General features: G+C 37.3%; 1 protein-coding gene across 9 annotated transcripts in view; it reads right to left on the bottom strand.

The window, feature by feature from the left end:
• Positions 1-16,574, bottom strand: part of UBE2Q2 (ubiquitin conjugating enzyme E2 Q2) — a 58,655-nt gene that overhangs the window by 7,279 nt on the left and 34,802 nt on the right. For 6 of the 9 annotated variants that reach the window (XM_054450074.2, XM_054450077.2, XM_054450072.2 and 3 more), the window contains 4 exons: positions 16,252-16,342; positions 10,429-10,487; positions 3,392-3,440; positions 2,862-2,957 (listed from right to left, as the gene is read on the bottom strand). In XM_054450074.2, coding sequence (XP_054306049.1) covers positions 2,862-2,957; positions 3,392-3,440; positions 10,429-10,487; positions 16,252-16,342 — 295 coding nt within the window. The remainder of the gene's footprint in view (positions 1-2,861; positions 2,958-3,391; positions 3,441-10,428; positions 10,488-16,251; positions 16,343-16,574) is intronic. The other 3 variants (XM_054450075.2, XM_063652801.1, XM_054450076.2) reach the window with 2 other exon arrangements.

The raw sequence follows: 16,574 nt of genomic DNA, 5'->3' as shown, positions 1-16,574 counted from the left end.
CAATTCTAAGCATTTTAAAATTTCATTTTACTTTTTAAAACCATGATTTACAAGTGTGTTTAATTTCCAAATTCACATAGCTTTTTGTTAATCTCTTCATTATTGCCTTCTAACCTTAACTGCTTCATATTTAAATTATATGGTGTGTATGGTACCAACTGTTTTTAAATCGTCTGATTTTATGGATTTATAATTAATTTTTCTCCCATAGTCCATATATGCTTGAGAACGATCTATATCTAATTATTGGGTACAGAGGTCTCTATTTGTGTATTATACCATGCCTGTTCACTGGTTATTCACATCTACATATGGGCATTCTCTTTATCTTACTAGTAGTACACAGGGTATGTTGAAATCTCCAACTATGATGGTGGACTTGTCAACTTCTCCCTGTGGTTTTATCAGTTTTTCCTGGGTATTTTGAGGCTATTTTGATAGGTACATAAAATATGAAAATTGCTATATCCTCCTAATTAACAGACTTATCATCAAATTGTTACTAATGCTTTCTGTTCCAGAATCCTATTTTGTTTGATACTAAAGCTGTATCATTTGTTTTTAGTTAATGTATACTGGCATATCTTTATCACTCTCCTTTATAAAAACTTTCAACCTTTTTGTACCTTCATATTTGAAATATATAGATTAAAACAGCTGGATTTTATTAATTCAATCTAACTGGTAACTTTAGTCCATTTACATTTGTTGTGACTGATTTATGTAGACTTGCTTCTATCACCTTTAGAACTTCTATTTCTCTCACTTTCTAATATAATTCTAATATCTCCTCCTGGGATTCCACTAAGACATATTTTAGCCCTCATTCTGATCTCTCCCCACCAACCCCACCAACTTCTGCCCTATTATCTATCCTCATGTCTCTCTGTGTAACATTCTAACTTATTTTTTTGAGATAATCATCTAATCAATTAATTCTCTTCTGGTGTCTAATCTACTGAGTTTCTTATTTCAACAATTACATTTTTTATTTTGAGACAGAGTCTCACTGTCACCAAGGCTGGAGTGGCGCGAACATGCCTCAGTGCAGCCTCGGTCTCCTGGGCTCAAGTGATCTTCCCACCTCAGCCTCTTGAGTAGCTGAGACTATAGACAGGTACCCCATATCCAGCTAATTGTTTTTTTTAGGGTGGGGGGGTCATATTTTTTGTATAGACGAGTTCTCACCATGTTCCCCAGGCTGGTCTCCAACTCCTGGGCTCAAGCCATCCTCCTGCCTCGGACTCCCAAAGTGCTGAGATTACAGGCGTGAGCCACCATACCCATCTATATTTTTTAATTTCTGTAAGTTCTATTTCATCCGTTTTCTTTTCAGGTCTTCTTCATCATTCCTGGTGGTCTTGCTGAATGCTCAATTTTATGATTCCATCTTTTTTTCTTTATATTAGATTTCACATATAACTATTTTCTCACAAGTCTAATATCTGAAGTCTGTGCTCTGTATCTGGTAATTCCAAAACCTACTGTCTTTGGGAAACGTATCTATTATTATTTCTGACAATTCTCAAATATGTTGGGTTGACTATTTGAATGCTATGATCTGAGTGAATTCTTTTAATCTTTGGGAATCCTACAGGCTTAAATTAGAGATGCTTTCCTACAAAAAGTATCTGTGTCTGCTTCTGATGACAGCTGTGGATACAACTAACATGAGACCACTTTACCATCCTGCATAATCCTGAGATGCTCCAAGAGATTTGGCTCCCCAACCTTGCTCATTTATACACAGAAGACTAGACTGCTTAGTATAGGTAGTGACTCACTTCCTCCTACCCTGGAAAAAACATAACAGATCTCTCTTCTGAATGTGATCACAGTCTAGGGGATTCTGTGGGAGAATAAGTGGAGGTTACGGGCAGCAGGGAAAGACAGAAGCCTTTCCTGATCATAGAAATAGGTCAGAAGCTGCCCTAAAGACTGTGTGCTCCAGGATTTCACTATTTAACTCAACTACCATTCCCTCCATAGTGAATGAAAGCTTCTTAAAGCACCATCTTGCCTTTAAACCACAAATTCTTGCTAAAAGTCATGGTAACAAATCTCTGGCTTTGGAAGGCTGTCTCACTAATGTCCTAAAATTAACGTTACAGCCTATGCTTCAGGTTAACTGAAAAGAAAACCAGCCTGAACAACATCCTTATGTCCCATGGCTTGCTCTCAGCTCCTCTTGGTTGGGCCTAGGGCAGCCAGACTGTCTGGTTCCAATCCTTGTTCTGCCACTTGTCACCTCAGACAAGTTATCTAACTAACTTCTGTATGCTTCAGTTACCTCATCTACAAAATGCAGATAATAGCACCTACTTTTTAAGTTATTAAGAGGATTGAAAGACTTAATAAAAAGTAAAAGATAAAAAAAAAACCTTGGTAAGCATAGGCACAGAGAAAAAAAAAAGTAAAAATAAATAAATGAAAAGACTAGAGCCTAGCACATAAAAGCTTACCAGGAATTAGTTCTATAACATGAACTCAATTTTTTAAAACTTCAAAGTACATATAATTTTTAATTTACTACGGTATACATACCAATAGTAAGTTTACAACTGTAAACTTATTTGTTTACAAATAAGTTTTTTTGTTTACAACTGCAAACTTATGTTTATCTACAGCAAATATAACAAAGACTAAAAGAACAGATATGAAATCATTAAGTGATTATCAATTAGTATCTTTAATTTTCTTATAATTCCATATTTTCTATAGATCACTTTTGTAACAAGAAGAAAACAAACCAAATGAAAATGAAACTATCTCAAAAAAGAATTAAGTCAAGACAGGAAGAAAGCTTATAAAGTAATATAAAATGTATCTTACGGTTTATGTAAAATTCTTAACAGAAGTACCTTATTTGCTCCAAACTGCACTCTGGCTTTGCCTTTGACTAAGGTGGCATTTATTTGCATGATGACCGATTCTATCGAGTAGGCACTGCTCCAGCCCTATAGAAGAACAAAGTGTCTCTAAAATACAGCAGTATCTCTGATTCCCACTTGGGAAGGCCTAACAAAATGGTATGTAACTCAACAGCAGCAAATCAGTGTTAAAAAGTCTGTAGTCAAGGGGAAAAAGTAAAATTGGAACATTTCCAGAATCTTACAAAAAAAACAACAAACCAATGTTCTAAGTGCCCAACATGAGCAAATTAGAACCTTAAATAAAGGTCACTCTTAATGCCTATCCTAGCATAGATTCAGCACCAAGTACAATGTCATTTTATTGGTTTACCTTTTTCATTCTTGAAAGTAGAAGCTATTTTAAAAATGAACTAAAATTTAAGAGTAGGAGCTATTAAAGAATTTTCTACTTACAATCTAATTTACATGATCAAAACACTAAATTGCGGGTGGAAATGGAGTACCGTAAGAAAAGTCACCTGTTTTGTGAGAAGTTCCATACATAATGCTCCTCCACCCAATACATACCTTAAAAAGAAAAAAGGAGTCATACAAAATTCTCGAGAATTATTCCTCCTTAAACAATTTCTAAGTGCCATTACCAAGAAAATATGCACACAAGTAAAGATGAGAAAATAACATGCAGACATGACAACAGTTAGGGATATAGGACTATGGGTAATTTAAAAATTCTAATGTTACCACGCTAACGTAATCCCTCTGAAATTCTAGTCAATTTTTTATAATGGTTCTTAGAACATAATACTCTCAGATTTGTATGACATCAGTATCTAAGAACTTAGCCCTAAATATTCCAAAGAATAGGGGCAGAAGAATCAGTTTCCTTAAATGGCATTCACGTGTTCTTTACATCTGAAACTTTCTCTACCATGATGTTACAGCCAGGAGTTTTACCCCTGACAATGACACTGACCTTACCCTATCCATGCTATGAACATGTGTATGGTTTTATGGTTCAAATTGTTTTTACCCATTCTGTTGTGAGAATCAAATGGTTCTGACCATGGAGCTTCTCTCTGGGACTCCCTTAAGCTCTTTCTAGGCCTGAAGACTATTCTCTGAACCAAAGATAACTTCTGGGGATGTACCAAATCTCCCATTAGAAAATCATTATTTAGATAACAATTTTTAACTTTTATCTTTCTCAAACAAAATTTCATTTCTCCTTCAATGTTATTTTAAATTTCAAAATACATAAATATCATGCCTTAAAAAATCAAGGGAATGATAGTTTTAGAACAAAAACTGTGGTAATTTTGAAAACACAAAAGCTAAGACCACTGATTAGGTCTGTGTGGACACCAAGTCCACCACAAATTGTTCTGTCCTCCGGGGCTCTGCCCATGCCTTTCCCTTGCTTGAGATTCCTTCTGCTTCCTACCCTTCCAAATGCTGTATTTCCTCCCAGAAGACTTGCCAAGACCACTCTAGCCTGCACATCTTCCATTCCAGTTAACTAAAGGCATCTTTGTGTCGACTAACCAAATTACTTTGCAGACAAGGCATCTAAAAACTTTTACTGTAGACCACTAACATTAATAATTGTTATAGTGACAATATTTAATAATAAAATTAGGGAAAGAAGTCCTCTTCATCTCCCCCATCCTGGAGAATCCAAGCAAGTGTCTCTCCCCACTTGCTTTGCCCAAACCCTGGGACCTTTCAAAGTGAAAGATTAATGGAAGGGAAAGAAAATCTAAAAGAAAAACTCTCCAAAGATTTAAATTCAGGTGAAGGCTCATGGGATTAAATTTTTTTTTCTTTGTGTATTCTATTTCTGAAACATAGAAATCTATCTTCCACTCTTTAACTCTCCTACTGGGCTAAAAGAGTATTGTATATAATGTGCACTCACTGATTTAACAGAATTAGAAGATCCAGGTACTCATTTAGATTTGGGTTCCACAATTGCTCAAAGCTTAATAATCAGTTAATGAGTTAACATCACACACGATCTTCAAATTTTGGAAATGCTGATGGTAGACAGGAACTTGTCTTGGGAAAAGGAAGTATACAGTAGACATTGTACCTATTATCCAATCACAACCACCTTTCCTTTAAAGTACCCCACTCTTCCTTTGAGGATGCAGTCTTAAGAGGTGGGGGGAAGAAGGGGAGTTTTTGGATTTTCAGGTCAAAAAGTGCATTTGTACAAGTAGGTAATAACTACACAAATGTTTGTTGAACACAGGACAAGTAGTTCTAGTACCTACACAAAAAGTAAGATAACTAAACTTTTCCTTAATATACACTTTCAGCAGCATCAACACCTAAAAGTGGCCAATTCTACTTCTGTATTAAATTACATTCATTTTGTCAACAAGTGTTCCAAATTCTTACTGCTCTTTACCTCCAAAGGGTTCCTGCTGAATACTAAGACAGTTCAAGAATACTAAGGGAAAAAACATTAATGATCTAAGTAAGGGTCATCTAAGGATGACACGCCATATATATGGACACAGTAATACAGTATTTTCAACTTTAAAAAAGTTCAGTTGCCAAAGTTGTACAGCAAACACTATCCTAAGCTTAGCCTCTTCAGACATTTGATTTAAAAATCACTGTAAAAAACACCAGTCACAAAAAGCCACATTTTATATGATTCTATTTATATGAAATGTCCAAGACAGGCAAATCTACAGAGATAAAAATTAGATGAGAGGTTGCCAGGATCAATGGTGGGGGAGATGGGTATAGGGAGTGACTGCTAATCAGTACGGGGCTTCTTTTTGAAGTAATGAAAATGTTCTGAAATTAGGTAGTAGTAATGGCTGCACAACTCTGTGAATATACTAAAAACCACCAAATTGTACACTTCGAAGGGTGAGTTTTGTCATATATAAACTGTATCACAATAAAGCTGTTAGTTTAAAAAATGTTTGGCTATGTCAAGAAATAAGTAGGGTCATAACTAGAAGATATGGGATATGAAATACATAGAACAAAACTGCTCAATAATCATCTATCTAGAATCACACAATGCTTAAGCTTTACCCTGATTGAGATGGCAAGCTTTTACTTCTTCCCAAGTCAGCAAATAATTCCTCCTCCTCACTTAATAGTTGACTATGAAGACCAAGCCATTTTGATTTTGCGTCCAATGAGCTTTCACATTTCATTCCTCCTTCCACTCCCATGACTCCTAAACCAATGCAGGTTCTCCTCACTTCACTCTAAGACAACAGTGGGGCCCTCAACTACCGTCACACTCTTCTAGGCTCTGTGAGCACAATGGGTCTCATATTCTCTTCTGCTGTCAGCAGATTTACTTTACAATAGTTTCTTTACTGCCACTCCCCTTTTTCTCAACCAGTTATACAGAAAGATGAATAGCCAGGGTGATAGTTTACTTAGCAGAGGGAAAAAAAAAAAAAAAAAAGATCTGTTACCAGTCCACAGACCTGTTTAAGTACAAGATATTACATCAGCACTATTTCCTAAAACTCTTCTACATGAGTCCTGCCCTCCTGGTGTTATAGCTCAAACTGGTCTGGTATACTCTGAGTATCTCATTCTCTTTCCTAGATATCTGATTGTGTTTACTTTTCACCTATGTAAATCATTTTCCTTCAACCTCCACCAGCTGACCAAACCCCACTCACATTTCACTGCCCAGCTGGGATCTCACCTACTTCATGAAGTCTTCAGGTCACTATTGCCAGAGCAACTCTTTGCTGCTTTAAACCTCTGATAAATTAAGTCCATGGTTAGCATTTGATAATCAATGGAGTACTTAGTACTTTTAATCCCCTCTTATATAGCTGGCATTTGGTATAATGAAAAACACTTTATTAGAAATCAGAAGATTTATTTGAGTAGGTCACAAGCTGACTTATTCAAATTTTTCATTTGAATAATGAGAACAATAACACTGTGGCAAAAAAGAATCAATTAAGAAACTACGTAACAGATTTTAAAACTGAAAATGGCATTATTCATAAAGTATTTGTCTCTATTCTAGGTGGTAAACTAAGGTCATAAACTTAAATTCTTGGAATTCTTACAATAAAATGTTGAAAAGCTATACTGGCCAATTTTATAATCACATTTTAAAATGTTCTGATTTAAAAAAAAAAAAATTTGAGACAGACTCTCGCCCTATTGCCCAGGCTGGACTGCAACCTCCACCTCCTGGGTTCAAGCGATTCTCCTGCCTCAGCTTCCCGATGAGCTAGGATTACAGGCACCCACCACCACGCCCAGCTAATTTTTGTATTTTTAGTAGAGACGGGGTTTTGCCATGTTGGCCAGGCTGGTCTCAAACTCCTGACTCAGATGATCCACCTCCCTTGGCTTCCGAAAGTGCTGGGATTACAGGTGTGAGCCACCACATCTGGCTGATAAAAATGTTTTTATATATTTTTTCTGAATTTGCAAATTTCTTCCAAATATTTTCCTTGATCTTTTTTTTTCTCTCAAATAAGATTTTGAACAAAAAATGACCTGTCTTCCTTTTCCCATGCTTATGGGAATACTGAGTAAACATCACAATTTTATAAACAAGCACGGCCAGGCAGTGGCTCATGCCATAATCCCAGCACTTTGGGAGGCCTAGGTGGGTGGATCACTTGAGGCCAGGAGTTTGAGACCAGCCTGGCCAATATGGTGAAACCCTGTCTCTACTAAAAATACAAAAATTAGCTGGGCATGGTGGCGCATGCCTATAGTCCCAGCTACTCAGGAGGCTGAGGCAGCAGAATGGCTTGAACTCGGGAGGTGTAGGCTGCAGTGAGCCAAGACTGCACCACTGCACTCCAGCCTGGGCAACAGAGTGAGACTCTGTCTCAAAAAAAAAAACAGAACAAAACTAAAGCACAATAGTTATGTCATTTCTCCCCAGTCAATAAAGGCTTCATTAAAGATATTTTAACATTAAACTATGAAAAACGTAAGTAAAAGACTGGTGTTATGAGCAAGAGAAAGGTTAAAAATTTACTATTTTTCAGTCTTGTGTTTATTTTGTATATGTAAATATTTGGCTGGGTTACCTAACATTCAGCTTCCAAAACTGATCATGAGGTTTTATGACAAGAGAAGTACTTTTTATAGCAATTTTACTGCCTGATCCACAAACAGTCTACGGAAGCTTTAAAGGTAACAAAAGAAAACTGTACACAATTCTAAACAACTGTTTCACACCCAACCTGGGACTTCCACTCACTGTAATAGTATATTTGTGATCAACTTTGTAACAACCTGTCAAAAGGAGACCTCTAACATCGGCTCACGAAGGAATCCTTCAGCATTTCCTACTCTGCAGCAGAAAACACATGGGAATCACTCAGAACTCTGGATTTCCAACAGAACAGCCTTTCCCAGAGAGTAAGCCAGAGGACACCGTCCTCTGAGATGCTATCGTGTAAATTATTAAACAAATTTGGGAAAAATAGAAAACAGCATTAAGCCTCCAAGAAGTCCTTTGGTAAAAGATATTCTGAACCTGGTTTCCCAAAACCTTGCAGTCCACTCAAAACAAACATCTATTAACAAACCACTAGGCCGGGCGTGGTAGCTCACGCGTGTAATCCCTGCACTTTGGAAGGCTGAGGCAGGTGGATCACGAGGTCAAGAGATAGAGACCATCCTGGCCAACATGGTGAAACCCCATCTCCATTAAGAATACAAAAATTAGCTGGGCATGGTGGCGCACGCCTACAGTCCTAGCTACTCGGGAGGCTAAGGCAGGAGAATTGTTTGAACCCAGGAAGGCAGAGGTTGCAGTGAGCCAAGATCACGCCACTGCATTTCAGCCTGGTGACAGTGAGACTCCATCTCAAAAACAAACAAACAAACAAAAAACTACTATATTAGTGCTTACAGAACATGTTGAGAGCTATGGCAAAGATTAGGTTGCAGGTGTCAGGTAAGTAAACTCTTAAGAAACAATACTGAAAAAAATAAAATTACGAAATATTTAAAAACAAAAAAGGACAAAAAATAATAAAATAATTTAAAAAAACAATATTGGGCCAGGCACAGTGGCTTAGACTTGTAATCCTAGTACTTTGCAAGGCTGAGGCAGGTAAGATGGCTTCAGCCCAGGAGTTCAAGACCAGCCTGAGCAATATGGCAAAACCCCATCTCTACCAAAAATACAAAAATTAGCTGGGCATGGTGGCATCCCAGCTACTCAAGAGGGCTGAGGTGGGAGGATATCTTGAGCCCAGGAGGCAGAGATTGCAGTGAGCCATGACTGCACCACTGCACTCCAGCCTGGGCAACAAAGCGAGAACCTATCTCAATAAATAAATATGTAAAAATAAATTATATTGCTTTACCATGTGGTAGAACTCAAAATGAGCTCAGCATATCCGTATGTAATACTAAAGGTTAAAAAAACAAACAAACACATACTTTTTGTTTCTCTGAGCTTTACAGATGGACACCATGCCCAAATAACTATTCTGTAGTATCAACACCAAAGTTAGTAGGTATTCTGACTACATAGAAATGATTCTTAACAGAATTTTAGCCCCCAAAACACACATATAAGCATGTAAAGCAAATATAACTAAAAATAACTATAGGAACAAAGCTCTTCAGGAGAAAGTTCTGAAGTCTGAAGTAGTCACTCATATTTTTACCCTAAATGCAACTATTACTATCTCAACCATAGAAATGATCAAAGGAAAGGCTGGATATATTTAGATTTTAACCACCATAATGTAGATTATGTCACATAATAGAATTAGTCACCCGAGTGTTTGAACATTCTCAAGTTAAACTGCTCATACTTTGAGGGCCTACCGAACATTTCATAACCTAACAAATTGTAATCTTTTCCCCACCTTCTGTAAGACTTCCAATCATAAAAAGAAGCAATACAATTACCATTTGACTCTACTAAACTTCAAGTATTACCTCTAGGAGTAATTAGCCAGTTCCATAGGTCCGTGAGATTTCCCATGATTATCCCTAAAAGTACCAATTAGGATCACAGGCATGTGGGGACCACTCTCTAATCTTAACATTCTCTAAACCCTCAATCACAATTTACATTTGAAAAACATTAGCTTTTTTATGGTAAAAAGTATGTGTGTATATATACGTGTGTGTATGCGTGTGTGTGTATATGTATAAATACGTGTGTGTATGAATCATTAAAAACTCTACCTATCAACAACATAATGCTTTACAACCAATGGTTCTAGGTGTGGGCCCCAGAACAACAGCATCAACTTCACCTGGAAACTTCTTAAAAATGTAAACACTCAGGCCCCACCACAGACCTACTGAATCAGAAACCCTGGGACTAGCTCTCCATATGTTTCTGGTGCACACTATATTTAACAAAAAAAAAAAAAAAAAAATGCAGGCCAGGCACAGTGGCCTCATGCCTGTAATCCCAGCATTTTGGGAGGCCAAGGTGGGAGGATCACTTGAGCCCAGGAATTCAAGACCAGCCAGGGCAACATAGTGAGATCTCGTCTCTATAAAAAAAAAATTTTTTTTAACTGAAAAAAAATTTGTTTTTAAAGTAATCACTTAAACTTACCCTCCTGAGAGAACAGGTAACACCACTCGAACAAATGGAGGATCAAATGGAAAGTTATCCTAAAAAGCAAATAAGCAAGTTTAATTAATTTAAAGAACATCCTTAATGTTATACTATTTAGAAGATTTTAAAAGATACTATAAAGAATGTGTACATTTATTATCAGATAATGGGTAAGAGTCATAAAATTAGTACCCAAAACCAAAATGAAAACCAAAGCAAATAAAAATGAAGTTAAAATCAGGCCCAAACAGAACAGCATTATGGTAAACTGATGAAACACATGAAGGGGTTCCACTTCACTAGAATTATATAAAAGAACCATTCCAATAATGATAGACTAGGTAACTTAGATCAATCTTCTGACTGAGAACTAGAAAGGTGAACAAAACATAATAATTTCAGGGCTAAGAAAAGCGAACACCAGAGAGCAGGATCTTTTTTTCCCCCTTGGGTTTTCTTCCAATTACAGAAGAGAAAAAGAAGAGGTTCACAAGCTGAGCTAGAACTCACAGACTCACAGAGCTCACAGGGAGATAAATACTGGAGCTCAGCGTCCACCGAGGACAGGCCCTGCTAAGTCTCCGACTCCTTAGGTTGGGACCCTGAAGAACAAACTGCAAATTGCCCTGACAGGTAATGACGGCCAGCTTTAATCATCTCAATCCCTGATTGGATGAGGCAATCCTGGGTTGCTAATTTCCAAGCCCCTGGCAGGGGCAAATGTAAATCCTCTCTGGAGAAGATTATCATCCAAGGCTTCAAATTAGTTCTACAATTTTTCATATATAACGTCTATCACTAAAAATAAGCCACATGAGACTTAAAAGATGAAATAATAGAAAACAAGAGAAGCAAATAATAGACACATAACCACAAGGGGTCAAGATAATAGAGTTAACTCTGTTGAACATAAGCAAGGAAAGAAAAGACAAGACTGAAAGCCTGGCAGAGAAATGCAAATTATAAAAATGAACCATATGGAAATTCTGAAATTTAGAAATACAACAGCTGAAATTAGCAGCTTAATGGATAAGTTTAACCGCAGCAGTAACTTAGCAGAAGAGAAATTCAGTAAACTGGAAAATAAGTCAGAAAGACAAAATGGTAGAAAATGCAGAAAATAAAAAAGATAATATATTGAAAAGTTTATGACATACTTGGAGTCCTGGAAGAAAAAAAAGAATGGGACAGAACCAATACCTGAAGATATGGTTGCTGAGAATTTTCCAAATCTGATCAAAGACTTCACAAGATTTAACCACCATGAATACTTCAAGAGAAACAATGGAAGCTAGGATAAGAGAATGATATCTTCGAGGCACTGAAAGAAACTGCCAACCTAGAAACTTACACTCATGAAAATACTCTTCAAAAATGAAATAAAGGCCGGGCATGGTGGCTCATGTCTGTAATCCCAGCACTTTGGGAGGCCGAGGCGGGCGGATCATCTGAGTTCGGCAGTTCGAGACCAGCCTGACCAACATGGAGAAACCCCATCTCTACTAAAAATACAAAATTAGCTGGGCGTGGTGGTACATGCCTGTAATCCCAGCTACTCAGGAAGGCTGAGGAAGGAGAATCGCTTGAACCCGGGAGGTAGAGCTTGTGGTGAGTCGAGATTACACCAACTGTACTCCAGCCTGGGCAACAAGAGCGAAACTCGGTCTCAAAAATAAAAAATAAAGAAAAATAAAGATATTTTTTTGTCTTCAGACTCACACTAAAGGAAATATTAAAGGTTATTTTCAGACATGAGAAAGAGGATCCTCAATGAAAATGTGGAGAATAAAGACCATAAAAAAGAGCAAATATGCATGTGATCTAAGTGGATACTGACTAATTATATAATTATGTGTAGGGTTTTAGATTAAGTATAGAACTAAAATGCATGACGACAGCAGCACATATATGGCAGGGAGGACATGAACTCAGTGTTCTAAGGTCCTTGTATTGACAAGGAAAAGGAAAAAATATAAATTTACAAGTTTATATTAGACTTTGACAAGTCAAAGACATATTGTAACTGTAGGGTAGTAAAGAAGAATAAGAACTACCACGCTGACAGAGGTAGGAAACTAGAGTAATCAAAAAATCCAAAAGAAAGATGAAAAGGAGTGTGAAGCAAGGACAAATAGGAATGAATCTGTAAGATGGAGATTCAGACCCAAGTATCAGCAATAATGAATGGGTCCAATTAAAAGACAAGGATCACCAGACTTGATAAAAATATATGAAGAGAGGAAGATGATATAAAATGAGGGATAAGAAGAAACCATTTTCTAACTTGCAATAGAAATGTAAGATTATCCACAAGATACCAACTTAATGACACAAGATACCAACTTAACAACAGTTATTATAATCTACTTTCAAATAAAGTAGCTCACCTTTCATCTATATTTAACAGACATAATGAAAGGTATAGAGGTTGATGTAAAGCTTGGTAAAGTACAATTTCATTTAACCTCCTATTACTTAGATCTTTAAACATGTGAATCCCTAATGAGTGACTACAAAACCTCTTCATTATGTATGATTTAATTCATTTTAAACAGTTCAGAATAACTCTTCCACATCAAAATCTGGGGGCTCTATTCCATCAAGTCTATGCCCTGGAACTCAGGAATCCAGATTTCACAGAAATAAAAAGTTCCTCAGGGAGGAAAAAAAAGGTTGAGGATGACTGTTAAAATGAAGTTTCAGTTACCTCAGTATATATTAACTTAGAAACAGACTCTCAGACTCTATAAGGATCTCAGAAAGTTACCTGAGATCTTAACATCTTAACCATCTGAGTTATTCTTAAGGAAGAGGAACATTCTATTTTTTAAAGACTACATCACCAAATGGCTCTAAATAGTTACAAATCGCTTCCTCACATTGAGTTGAAAATCACCTCTTTGTAATTTGACTTACTGGTTTTATGCCCTGCGTTCACCAAAAGCAAATAAAAACTAATGCTTCCATATACACAGTCCTTCAAATAGTTGAAGACAAGATAACATCAACCCTCATGTTCTCCTCTCCAAATCCACAATTTCACCAGCTATCCTAGGACACGGATACAATCTTTTCCCAATCCTGGCTATTATTCTCTAAATGAACCTAAGTTTATCTAAATAGACGCTTCTTAAAGTACTAGCTCAGAATTCAATTCAGTAATTCAGATGCTGCCTGAAACACCAAAAAGTGACTTCCTTAAAAGCATAGCAAGTTACCAAGTTGCTGACAAGGTCACATTCCCTCCTGCCCCAACTCCCATCTTTGTGTTATGCTTTATCTCAAGTTCCATTTTTCTTATTATTCAAGTTGTCACCGGGGACATCAGAGGCCATAAATATATACTGTTCTGGCTCTTTCCTGCAAATCTTTCTGAGTCATACCTGCTATCCTCCAAAGTCTGTGAATCCTGATACTAACAACTTGGCAATTCAGTTTAAGGTCCTCTTCATAAGGTCAGTTAGCTCAAGGCAATCACATTCTTCCTAGGCCTCTTAAGAAATACTCCAACCCCAGAAAAGGCCCTACTTTCTGGTATCAGGAGCCACGGTCCAGAAAACACAAATCCAATAGAAATTCAGCCATTTACCTCCCAGATCGTCCCCTCCCTGAAGTTCTACCTAGAGCAGGAAATAATAATGAAAACACTACCTATAGTCACAAATCCTCCAGTTTCCTGGCCAATATTTCATATTCCCGTAAAGATACCTCCCAAAGAGGAAGTGACAAGGGAGGGGCACACCACGGGCTACAGGGATTGACTTAAAAAAAAAAAAAAAAAAAGTTCCTATTTCTTAAGTTTGGTGTTAGGCATAAGGACATATAATTTAATTTTTTAAAAAGAAAGACACCTTCCTTTTTTGTGTGTTTTGTTTTTTGTTTTTGGCCTGGGTGCTTTATTCGTTCCTCCATATGAATTAGTAAAAATGTAGCCATTAGCAGCTTCAGTCAATATATACCAGACTCATATTTTAGGAAGACAACCCAGTTGACAACCACAACAGTTTCTACGATAACAAAAGTGAGAGATAATACTGACATTTGGGTCACTTCAAGAAAGTTCAATCATAAGATATATCCCCAAGCAAAAACACACACATAAAAAAGGTATGTAAGAAGCTTTTAGAAAATTACTATCCTTTTTGTAAGTACAAAGGAAGTATTGCTTTTTCCATCAAAATATCTCATATATCCACAGATTTTAAACCATTACATCTTATCCAGATCTATATTAAGTCACGCCTGTAATCCCAGCACTTTGGGGGGCCAAGGCAAGTGTACCATGAGGTCAGGAGTTCAAGACCAGCCTGGCCAAGATGGTGAAACCCCATCTCTACTAAAAATACAAACATTATGCGGACATGGTGGTACATGCCTATAATCCCAACTACTCAGGGGGCTGAGGCAGAGAACTGCTTAAACCCGGGAGGCAGAGGTTGCAGTGAGCCAAGATTGCGCCACCACACGCCAGCCTGGGCCACTGCACTCCAGCCTGGGTGACAGAGCAAGACTGTCTCCAAAAAAAAAAAAAAAAATTAACATTTTTTCTAGATTCCATTGCTATTCTTTAACCATTATTTTTAGCATCTTTAAAATATTTTATTAGGCCAGGTGTGGTGGCTCACGCCTATAATCCCAGCACTTTGGGAGGCCAAGGCAGGCGGATCACCTGAGGTTAGGAATTCAAGACCAGCCTGGCAAACATGGTGAAACCCCATCTCTACTAAAAATAAAAAAATTAGCCAGACGTGGTGACATGCACCTGTAATCCCAGCTACTCAGGAGGCTGAGGCAGGAGAATCACTTGAACCTAGGAGGCGGAGGTTGCAGTGAGCCAAAACTGTGCCACTGAACTCCAGCCTGGGCAACAGAGCAAGACTCTGTCTCAAAACAAACAAACAAACAAACAACCTTATTAAACATAACACATAAATTCAGAAAAGTACATAAAATATATATACCTTAAGAAGCTATTGTAAATTATGTGCCCATGTAACCATCAACCTGGCCCAGAAATATATTCCAGCCAGTATCCAAGAAGCCTGCACAGATGTACCTTTCAGTTCACACCTCCCTACCTCCCACCTAGACGGACTCCTTACCCTAACCTGTATGTAATCACCTCTTTGTTCTTGGACAGTTTTCCTCTTTGGGCAGTTTTACTGCTCACGTATGAATCCATAAATAAGTGTTTCTCAGTTTTCATTTTTGCCCCCCTAAGAAGCCTTTTTAGAAGTTTTCTTCCTAATTTTACCCCCCTGCTCCATGGAATTTTAACACCACAGATATATTGTATATCTGTTTATGTTCTGTGGCCCTTTGGAGGGCAGCAGACCATTTTAATAGCTAAGATTGTTTTCACTCTAAAGATCAGTTTTCACTACACTGCAGGTGATATTGCCTCCACTAAGAATGCATGCCCTAACCAACATTAGTTTTACCTATTTTTGAACTCTATATAAAGGGAATTGTACAAAACAGGTTTCGGAGTCCAGTCTCTTTTACAACTGTGTTTAAGATCCACCCATCTTGTCCCACATAGCTGTAAACCATTTTATAAACACCACAATTCTCCATTTTATTGGAATGAACACTTGGGTTTTCTATTTGGGGCTATTATAAACGATAATAGCTGCTCTGAACATTCCTGTGTCTCCTGGTACGCCTAAGTACTCATGTCTTAACGAAGAATATGTCTACGAGATTCCTGAATCACAGGGTATGAGTATCTTCTACTTTACCAAATTGTTTTCCAAAGCACTTGTACAAATATACGCCCCCCCACTGGAAGTATATGGGGTCCTGTAACTATTTTCTTACCTTAAAAGAGAAGTTAAGCAAAATATATTCTATGCCTTCTTTTTCTTTTAAGATCTGAAGATCACTGTGCAAAGGACTATCAGGGTCAACCCTAAGAATTACAAAACAAAAAAAAGTTCAAATAAAAAGTTAGAGAGATTTTTTTTTTTTTTAACTAAATTCAAGAATGAACTAGTCTGACAGCTAAAATAGAGCACCTAGGGCAAGTTCCAGAAAGAGAAGGTCTAAAGCTGCTCTGTATCACCAGGAAAAAGAGGTCACTATAGGTTCCAGCGCCTTGGGAATAAATGTCCAAAAGAGACCAGAATACTCTAAATCTAATC

The sequence above is a fragment of the Pongo pygmaeus genome, chromosome 16, assembly GCF_028885625.2.
Source record: "Pongo pygmaeus isolate AG05252 chromosome 16, NHGRI_mPonPyg2-v2.0_pri, whole genome shotgun sequence".
NCBI classification, from domain to species: Eukaryota; Metazoa; Chordata; class Mammalia; order Primates; family Hominidae; genus Pongo; species Pongo pygmaeus.
The sequence above is the reverse complement of the archived record's forward strand: the minus strand, read 5'-3'. Positions and strand labels throughout refer to the sequence as shown.